This window comes from Triticum dicoccoides, chromosome 4B (genome assembly GCF_002162155.2).
Source record: "Triticum dicoccoides isolate Atlit2015 ecotype Zavitan chromosome 4B, WEW_v2.0, whole genome shotgun sequence".
Lineage (NCBI taxonomy): Eukaryota > Viridiplantae > Streptophyta > Magnoliopsida > Poales > Poaceae > Triticum > Triticum dicoccoides.
In genome coordinates, this window is record NC_041387.1 from 460,468,831 (window position 1) to 460,479,507 (window position 10,677).

Below are 10,677 nucleotides of genomic sequence, written 5' to 3' on the forward strand. Positions count from 1 at the left end.
GATAGATCATATAACAAGCCCTCAACATAAAACAAAGAGTCACTCCGAAGCCACTAATAGCGGAGAACAAACGTAGAGATTATGGTAGGGTATGAAACCACCTCAAAGTTATTCTTTCGGATCGATCTATAAAAGAGTTTGTACTAGAATAACACCTTAAGACACAAATCAACCAAAACCCTAATGTCACCTAGATACTCCATTGTCACCTTAAGTATCCGTGGGCATGATTATACGATATGCATCACACAATCTCAGATTCATCCAACCAACACAAAAGTACTTCAAACAGTGCCCCAAAGTTTCTATCGGAGAGTCAAGAACGTGTGCCAACCCCTATGCATAGGTTCATGGGCGGAACCCGCAAGTTGGTCACCAAAACATACATCAAGTGGCACATGATATCCCATTGTCACCACAGATAAACATGGCAAGACATACATCAAGTGTTCTCATAAAAGACTCAATCCGATAAGATAACTTCAAAGGGGAAACTCAATTCATCACAAGAGAGTAGAGGGGGAGAAACATCATAAGATCCACCTACAATAGCAAAGCTCGGGATACATCAAGATCGTGCCATAGAGGAACACGAGAGAGAGAGATCAAACACATAGCTACTGGTACATACCCTCAGCCCCGAGGGTGAACTACTCCCTCCTCGTCATGGATAGCGTCGGGATGATGAAGATGGCCACCGGTGATGGGATTCCCCTCCGGCAGGGCGCCGGAACGGGCTCCCGAGAGGTTTTTGGTGTCTACAGAGGCTTGCGGCGGCGAAACTCCCAATCTATCTTCTGTTATGGAAGTTTTGGGGTACGAGAGTATATATGGGTGCAGGGGGTACGTCGGAGGAGCTACGGGTGCCCCACGAGGCAGGGGGGCGCGCCCGGAGGGGGGGCGCCTCCCACCCTCGTGGGCAGTCCGTATCTCCCCTGACGTGCACTCCAAGTTCCCTGGGTTGCTTTCCTTCCAAAAATAACTTCTCCAGTTGATTTCGTTCCATTTTGACTCCGTCTGATATTCCTTTTCCTCGAAACACTGAAATAGGCATAAAACAGCAAATCTGGGTTGGGCCTTCGGTTAATAGGTTAGTCCCAAAAATAATATAAAAGTGGATAATAAAGCCCAATATTGCCTAAAACAGTAGATAAAGTAGCATGGAGCAATCAAAAATTATAGATACGTTGGAGATGTACCAAGCATCCCCAAGCTTAATTCCTGCTCGTCCTCGAGTAGGTAAATGATAAAAAAGAATTTTTGATGCGGAGTGATACTTTGGCATAATTTCAATGTAAATCTTCTTAATCGTGATATGAATATTCAGATACGAAAGATTCAAGACAAAAGTTCATAACACTTCAAGCATACTAATCAAAGCAATCATGTCTTCTCAAAATAGCATGGCCAAACAAAGTTATCCCTACAAAATCATATAGTCTGGCTATGCTCCATCTTCCCCACACAAAATATTTAAATCATGCACAACCCCGATGACAAGCCAAGCAATTGTTTCATACTTATGACATTCTCAAAACTTTTTCAATCTTCACGCAATACATGAGCGTGAGTCATGGATATAGCACTGTATGTGGAATAGAAGGGTGGTTGTGGAGAAGACAAAAAGAGGGAAGATAGTCTCACATCAACTAGGCGTATCAACGGGCTATGGAGATGCCCATCAATAGATATCAATGTGAGTGAGTAGGGATTGTCATGCAACGGATGCACTAGAGCTATAAGTATATGAAAGCTCTACAAAAGAAACTAAGTGGGTGTGCATCCAAACTCGCTTGCTCACGAAGACCTAGGGCATTTTGAGGAAGCCCATCATTGGAATATACAAGCCAAGTTCTATAATGAAAAATTCCCACTAGTATATGAAAGTGATAAAACGAGAGACTCTCTATCATGAAGATCTTGGTGCTACTTTGAAGCACAAGTGTGGTAAAAGTATAGTAGCATTGTCCCTTCTCTCTTTTTCTCTCATTTTTTATTTGGGCCTTTCTCCTCTTTTTTTTGCCACTTTTTTTTCGTCCGGAGTCTCATCCCGACTTATGGGGGAATCATAGTCTCCATCATCCTTTCCTCACTTGGACAATGCTCTAATAATGATGATCATCACACTTTTATTTTTCTTACAACTCAACAATTACAACTCGATACTTAGAACAAAGTATGACTCTATATGAATGCCTCCGGCGGTGTACGGGGTTATGCAATGAATCATGAGTGACATGTATGAAAGAATTATGAATGGTGGCCTTGCCACAAATAAGATGTCAACTACATGATCATGCTAGCAATATGACAATGATGGAGCATGTCATAATAAACGGAAAGGTGGAAAGTTGCATGGCAATATATCTCGAAATGGCTATGGAAATGCCATGATAGGTAGGTATGGTGGCTGTTTTGAGGAAGGTATATGGTGGGTGTATGATACCAGCGAAAAGTGCACGGTATTAGAGAGGCTAGCAATGGTGGAAGGAATAAGAGTGTGTATAATCCATGGACTCAACATTAGTCATAAAGAACTCATATACTTGTTGCAAAAATCTAGAAGTTATCAAAGCAAAGTATTACGCGCATGCTTCTAGGAGGATAGATTGGTAGGAAAAGACCATCGCTCGTCCCCGACCGCCACTCATAAGGAAGACAATCAATAAATAAATCATGCTCCGAGTTCATCACATAACGGTTCACCATACGTGCATGCTACGGGAATCACAAACTTCAACACAAGTATTCTTTAAATTCACAAGTACTCAACTAGCATGACTCTAATATCACCATCTTCATATCTCAAAATAATTATCAAGCATCAAACTTATCTTAGTATTCAATGCACTCATAAGAAAGTTTCACATATCTTGAACACCAAGTATATTAACATTAAGCGAATTACCATGCTATTAACGAATCTCAAAATAATCTAAGTGAAGCATTAGAGATCAATAGTTTCTATAAAACAAATCCACCAACGTGCTCTAAAAGATATAAGTGAAGTACTAGAGCAAATGACAAACTACTCCAACAAGATATAAGTGAAGATCAATGAGTAGTCGAATAATTATGCAACTATGTGAAGACTCTCCTATTTAATAATTTCAGATCTTGATACTTTATTCAAACAGCAAGTAAAGCTAAAGAAAACTACAATGCAAGGATAGCACAACTCATGTGAAGAAGCAAAAACTTAGGCTCAACCGATACTAACCGATAGTTGTTGAGGAAGAAAGGTGGGATGCCTACCGGGGCATCCCCAAGCTTAGATGCTTGAGACTTCTTGAAATATTATCTTTGGGTGCCTTGGGCATCCCCAAGCTTGAACTTTTATGTCTCCTTAATTCCTCTTATATCATGGTTTCTCTTTTTATCAAAAGCTTCATTCACAACAAACTCAACAAGAACTCGTTAGATAGGTTAGTATAAACCAATGCAAAACCTTATCATTTTCTACTGTAACAAATCACAAAAATTATTATTCAACATTGAATACTAAATGCCTCTGCATATTTAATACTCATATCTTCAAATAGAATCATTAAACAAGCAAACATATGCAAAAAATGCAACCATAACAACAATCTGCCAAAACAGTACAGTCTGTAAAGAATGCAAGAGTCATCATACTTCCCTAACACCACAAATTATGAACTAAAATTTCCACTGTAATAAATTTATCAGAGCTCAATATGCAAAAAGATTCAACATTATACCACTCTCTGACTTTTCTAGGGAATTTTGCAACAGCAATAAACTTTCTGTTTTCAAACAGCAACATGTATACTAGCAAAATAAGCATGGCAAAGGCTATCCTTGACTTCTTTATTGAAACTAAAGATGCAAAACATTAATCTAATTAACAGCAAGAAAATACTAACAAAAGAAAATGACGCTCCAAGCAAAACACATATCATGTGGTGAATAAAAATATAGCTCCAAATAAAGTTACCAATGAACGAAGACGAAAGAGGGGATGCCTTTCGGGGCATCCCCAAGCTTAGGCTCTTGGTTGTCCTTAAATATTACCTTGGGTTGACTTGGGCATTCCCAATCTTAGGCTCTTGCCACCCCTTATTCCGTAGTCCATCGAATCTTTACTCAAAACTTGAAAACTTCACAACACAAAACTTAACAGAAAACTCGTAAGCTCCGTTAGTATAAGAAAATAAAACAGCCACTTAGGTACTGTAATGAACTCATTATAAATTCATATTGGTGTAATATCTACTGTATTCCAACTTATCTATGGTTCATACCCTCCGATACTACTCATAGATTCATCAAAATAAGCAAACAACACATAGAGAACAGAATCTGTCAAAAACAGAACAGTCTGTAGTAATCTGTATCAAACGTATATTTCTGGAACTCCAAAAATCCTACCAAATTAGGAAGTCCTAAGCAATTCGTGTATAAATCCAAAGCAAAAATAATCAGATCAGAAGCACGTTTCTGTGAATTACCAAAACTAATTTACTGGGTGCAAAAGTTTCTGATTTTTAGTAGGATCAACACAACTATCACTGTAAGCCATCCTAAAGGTCTTACTTGGTACTTTATTGAAACAAAAACTATAAAACATGATTACTACAGTAGCATAATCATGTGGACACACAAAAACAGTAAGGATAAATATTGGGTTGTCTCCCAACAAGCGTTTTTCTTTAATGCCTTTCTAGCTAGGCATGATGATGATAATGATGCTCACATAAAAGATAAGAATTGAAACATAATGAGAGCATTATGAAGCATATGACTAGCACATTTAAGTCTAACCCACTTCCTATGAATAGGGATTTTGTGAGCAAACAACTTATGGGAACGATAATCAACTAGCATAGGAAGGTGAAACAAGCATAGCTTCAAGATTTTCAACACATAGAGAGGAAACTTGATATTATTGCAATTCCTACAAGCATTTATTCCTCCCTCATAATAATTTTCAGTAGCATCATGAATGAATTCAACAATATAACCAGCACCTAAAACATTCTTTTCATGACCTACAAGCATAGAAAATTTACTACTCTCCACATAAACAAAATTCTTCTCATCAATAGTAGTGGGAGCAAACTCAACAAAATAAGTATCATATGATTGAAAATTAAGATCAAGATGACAAGTTTCATGGTTATCATTATTCTTTAAAGCATACGTGTCATCACAATAATCATCATAGATAGGAGGCATGCTTTCATCATAGTAAATTTGCTCATCAAAACTTGGGGGACAAAAAATATCATCTTCATCAAACATAGCTTACCCAAGCTTGTGGCTTTGCGTATCATTAGCATCATGGATATTCAAGGAATTCATACTAACAACATTGCAATCATGCTCATCATTCAAAGATTTAGTGCCAAACAATTTAGAGATTTCTTCTTCTAGCACTTGAGCACAATTATCCTTTCCATCATACTCACGAAAGATATTAAAAATTTGAAGCGTATGAGACAAACTTAACTCCATTTTTTTATAATTTTCTTTTATAAACTAAACTAGTGCTAAAACAAGAAACAAAAAGATTCGATTGCAAGATCTAAAGATATACCTTCAAGCACTCATCTCCCCGGCAACGGTGCCAGAAAAGAGCTTAATTGACGGGGTGTGAGTGAGTGCCCTTTACCTAGCCTCCCCGGCAACGGCGCCAGAAAAGAGCTTGATGTCTACTACACAACCTTCTTCTTGTAGACGTTGTTGGGCCTGCAAGTGCACAGGTTTGTAGGACAGTAGCAAATTTCCCTTAAGTGGATGACCTAAGGTTTATCAATCCGTGGGAGGCGTAGGATGAAGATGGTCTCTCTCAAGCAACCCTGCAACCAAATAACTAAAAGTCTCTTGTGTCCCCAACACACCCAATACAATGGCAAATTGTATAGGTGCACTAGTTCGGCGAAGAGATGGTGATACAAGTGCAAAATAGATAGTAGATATAGGTTTTTGTAATCTGAAATAATAAAAACAACAAGGTAACTAAAGATAAAAGTGAGCGTAAACGGTATTGCAATGATAGGAAACAAGGCCTAGGGTTCATACTTTCACTAGTGCAAGTTCACTCAACAATAATAACATAGATAGATCATATAACAAGCCCTCAACATGCAACAAAGAGTCACTCTGAAGCCACTAATAGCGGAGAACAAACGTAGAGATTATGGTAGGGCACGAAACCACCTCAAAGTTATTCTTTCGGATCGATCTATAAAAGAGTTCGTACTAGAATAACACCTTAAGACACAAATCAACCAAAACCCTAATGTCACCTAGATACTCCATTGTCACCTCAAGTATCCGTGGGCATGATTATACGATATGCATCACACAATCTCAGATTCATCCAACCAACATAAAATTACTTCAAAGAGTGCCCCAAAGTTTCTATCGGAGAGTCAAGAACATGTGCCAACCCCTATGCATAGGTTCATGGGCGGAACCCGCAAGTTGGTCACCAAAACATACATCAAGTGGCACATGATATCCCATTGTCACCACAGATAAACATGGCAAGACATACATCAAGTGTTCTCATAAAAGACTCAATCCGATAATATAACTTCAAAGGGAAACTCAATTCATCACAAGAGAGTAGAGGGGGAGAAACATCATAAGATCCAACTACAATAGAAAAGCTCAGGATACATCAAGATCGTGCCATAGAGGAACACGAGAGAGAGAGAGATCAAACACATAGCTACTGGTACATACCCTCAGCCCCGAGGGTGAACTACTCCCTCCTCGTCATGGATAGCGCCGGGATGATGAAGATGGCCACCGATGATGGGATCCCCCTCCGGCAGGGCGCCGGAACGGGCTCCCGAGAGGTTTTTGGTGTCTACAGAGGCTTGCGGCGGTGGAACTCCCAATCTATCTTCTGTTCTGGAAGTTTTGGGGTACGAGAGTATATATGGGTGCAGGGGGTACGTCGGAGGAGCTACGGGGGCCCCACGAGGCAGGGGGTGCGCCCGGAGGGGGGGCGCCTCCCACCCTCGTGGGCAGTCCGTATCTCCCCTGACGTGCACTCCAAGTTCCCTGGGTTGCTTTCCTTCCAAAAATAACTTCTCCAGTTGATTTCGTTCCATTTTGACTCTGTCTGATATTCCTTTTCCTCGAAACACTGAAATAGGCATAAAACAGCAAATCTGGGTTGGGCCTTCGGTTAATAGGTTAGTCCCAAAAATAATATAAAAGTGGATAATAAAGCCCAATATTGCCTAAAACAGTAGATAAAGTAGCATGGAGCAATCAAAAATTATAGATACGTTGGAGACGTATCATCGCCACGCCGTCGTGCTGACGAAACTCTCCCTCGGCCCCAACTAGATCAAGAGTACGAGGGACGTCTCCGAGCTGAACGTGTGCTGATCGCAGAGGTGCCGTACGTTCGGTGGTAAGATCGGTCGGATCGTGAAGACGTACGACTACATCAACCGCGTTGTCATAACGCTTCCGCTTTCGGTCTACGAGGGTACCTGGACGCACTCTCCTCTCTCGTTGCTGTGCATCACATAGATAGATCTTGTGTGACCGTAGGATTTTTTTTGAAATTACCGTGTTCCCCAAGCCGCCACTAGCAGCAGCTCCCACATCCGCGCTTCTCGCCGCCGGTGTGAGCCGCACCTCCTCTAGGGCCGTCGGGCTTCGGCGGCGCTGCTCTTCTCCATGGCGGCGGATGTGGCGTCCCTTCGATGCCTTGGTTGCGGATCCGGTCTGAGGCGCCCTGCGTTGCTTCGTCGACGTTGGTACCATGGGAACGGGGGCCCGTGGGCATTTGCACGGCATGTTGGGATGCGGGATGACGGTCTCGTGTGGGCTCTCGGCGACGGCCACCATGGCCGTTTGGGTGGCGCGATTGTTGGCTTTCTGGTTGGGGAGGCGGCAGGCGGCGTTCGGGTGTCTCCTGGGTGAAAGCCTTAACTGAGGTGCGCAGCGATGGCGTCTTTGGCGTCGTTCCCTTCTTGAAGGGGCCGTCTTGGGAGATAATTGGCTGATGGACACCATTTGGTTGGCATTGGCAGCAATTTGGATCAGAAGGTGGTGCGGTGTGGCATCTACCGCGTCTGCAACGTCGGGTCTTGGTGGTGTGGCACAACGGGATCTCGGCGTTGGATGTGTGTTGATGGACGCACCTAGAATAGTGACGTTGTCAGGCGTCGTGGTGGCATCAACGGTAGTTGGGCCTGACAAGATCATTGCGTTGATCTCTTCTGAAGTTGGAGCGACAAAAGCGTGTGCATGTGGTGTGTGGTGAGGGCCGGCTAGACTAGTTGGTGCTCTTGGCTCGCCGTGGGGCCGTTTGATGAGGCTCTGGATTAGATGGTGTGCGTTGGTGTGAGGTCAAGATACATCATCAAATAAGTAGGTGTCTTCACATTGTTCATGAGAAAAGTGGTTTCAAAGTTAACTAATATAATAAAGATGGCTGTATGAATCATAAAAAGTATCCCTCTTTCATAAAAAACTTATATTTTATTATTTAAAATTGTGATCAAAATATGATTTGAAATTGAGGTGACTATTAAATCCGGACGGATGTTTTTCTTTGATAAAAATTAAATCCGGACGGATGTACTACTGGGCAGAGTAGGGATCCGTATTAAAAATGGCCAGGCATCGTGAACGCGTGGCAAACAGGTAAGCGTCGTGGACTTGTGGCAAGCGCCTGAAAGGCCCAGACTGCGGTGCGACAGCCGCGCACGCGGGAAAGCATGCAACACGACATGTGGATTCCGTGGAGGCATGCCTGGTGCCCCGTCCAGTCCATGCCCTCAGGCAGAGACAGCTCCGTTACCCTTTCCGGCTGGCGCCTGCCCGTCGTAAACGGCGACCATCCGCCTGTTAACGCCACCCTGCACCGCCCCAGCCCACCGCCTATATAAACACCGGGAAGATCCAAGTTTTAACATTTCTCCCTCACGCTTCCCAGCTCTGCTCCGTTCTGCTCACCTCTCAGGATCGCAACTCCGCTCAATTCCTGCATCAACCGGCCGATAGAGATACTCTTGATAGCTGATACGGTTTCGTCGGGGTTTGAGCTCGATTCGGCCCTTCTACAATTCCGAGCCAGCCCGCCGATGGCGCACGACTTGCAGGACGACTTGGAGTTCGTCGCCGCCGGCCACGATTACGACGACTTCGAGTTCGACGATGCCGGTGGCAACGGGTTCCGAACCTCCGGCGGCGCTTCCCAGCACCAGCTGGTATGATGCCTGGCTCCTCTTTGGTTCACTGCCTAATCTGAGCGGCACAATCGCGTGCTAGCTAGAACGACAAAGGGAAAACTACACAAATTTCTTCTCTGCTAGTAGGAGTATTACTGTACGCCTAGCGGTGGGAAGGTGTTCAAGATCTAACAGTTTTTTTTTTTCTTTTCCGATCGTAGGATACTGAGATGAATGACACTTCAGCCTTGGAGTACAGACAAGGGAAGGACATGCAAGAGATACCCTGGGAGAGGTTGAACTACAGCAGGGATCAGTACCGTCAGATGAGGCTAAAACAGTACAAGAACTACCAGAGCCTCGCTAGGCCGCGAGATGCACTGCAAAAGGTGAGATGAGATCCACTGCTCATTTCTTTTGTGTGTCTATTATGTCATCTTCAATAACTGTTCTTCGTCGTGTCACTTTTATTAGTATTTTTAGCAGTTAAGCGACAGCTGATTTATCATTTGTGTTAGTCAGGTATGGGTTTTTGTCTTCTACAGTATTTGACTTGCATAACATGTGTTACACTTCAAAAAAAAAGTTTGTAGATTCGTCGTTCAATAAAGTTTGTAAACAAAGTATTTGGTTAATTGTCATGGCATATTACACATGTTCTGTTAGTCAAATTTAGATCTAAACATCCATGTCCGGCTAACAAACCTGGATGGAGGGATGTTTTTTCGAGCAACTGGCAAGAGCTCTGCCTTTTGAATTGACTAGTTTACGAGGGAAATTGACCATCATAAACCATCATTTTGCTTATAGGAATGCCAACGAGCGGAGAGAAGAGACGCCTTCTACGATTTTCACTTGAATACAAGACATGTCAAGCCAACAATAGTGCACTTCCAGGTACCAATTTTTATGGACATCTCTTTCCGGCCTCGGCACTCACATGTATATGACTACTGACACCCGCATGAAGTTGTTGCGAGATTGATTTAACCTATTTTATTTATATTTTCACCACAAATTATTTATGTTTGTTCGCATGGACAAACGGACACTTGATTCAGAAAATTGGCACTCCGTCATTAACAAGTAATATGGATCAGAGGGAGTATTAGTACTCCCTCCGTCCCAAAATAAGTGTCTCAAGCTTAATACAACTTTGTACTAGAGTTAGTACAAAGTTAAGACATTTATTTTAGGGAGAGTATTTGCTAACTTACCACCGGTTACCACACTGGTCATAAATTGTGACATCTTATCATGCATGGCGCGTTTCCATGCTCGCCTTTGTGTGTTAGCTATTGTACTTGCTGAAAGTGGCCCTGTTAGGGAATTCTTGGGTCTGCTAACAGGGATGATTAACCTGATTAACACTGTTTCGTGGGTAAACGTTTTTTATTCCTCATCACTGTTAGGGTATGTTTGGTCATCTGGACTATAGGTAGGCTGTTGGCCACGCGGACATAATTCAGTTTTCCGAAGTCTGCAAAATTTCAAATTTGTACAGATCTAA

General features: G+C 42.5%; 1 protein-coding gene across 3 annotated transcripts in view; it reads left to right on the forward strand.

Moving 5' to 3' along the window:
- The first annotated feature begins 8,904 nt into the window (after positions 1 to 8,904).
- Positions 8,905 to 10,677, forward strand: part of LOC119290870 (uncharacterized WD repeat-containing protein C2A9.03-like) — a 5,104-nt gene continuing 3,331 nt past the window's right edge. For 2 of the 3 annotated variants that reach the window (XM_037569534.1, XM_037569536.1), the window contains exons 1-2: positions 9,505 to 9,556; positions 9,978 to 10,064. Coding sequence is in view for 1 of the 3 variants with exons in the window: in XM_037569533.1 (XP_037425430.1) it covers positions 9,081 to 9,206; positions 9,389 to 9,556; positions 9,978 to 10,064 (381 nt within the window). In the remaining 2 variants the exon portion in view is untranslated. Of the gene's footprint in view, positions 9,207 to 9,388; positions 9,557 to 9,977; positions 10,065 to 10,677 lie in introns of those variants that run through there. The other variant, XM_037569533.1, reaches the window with a different exon arrangement.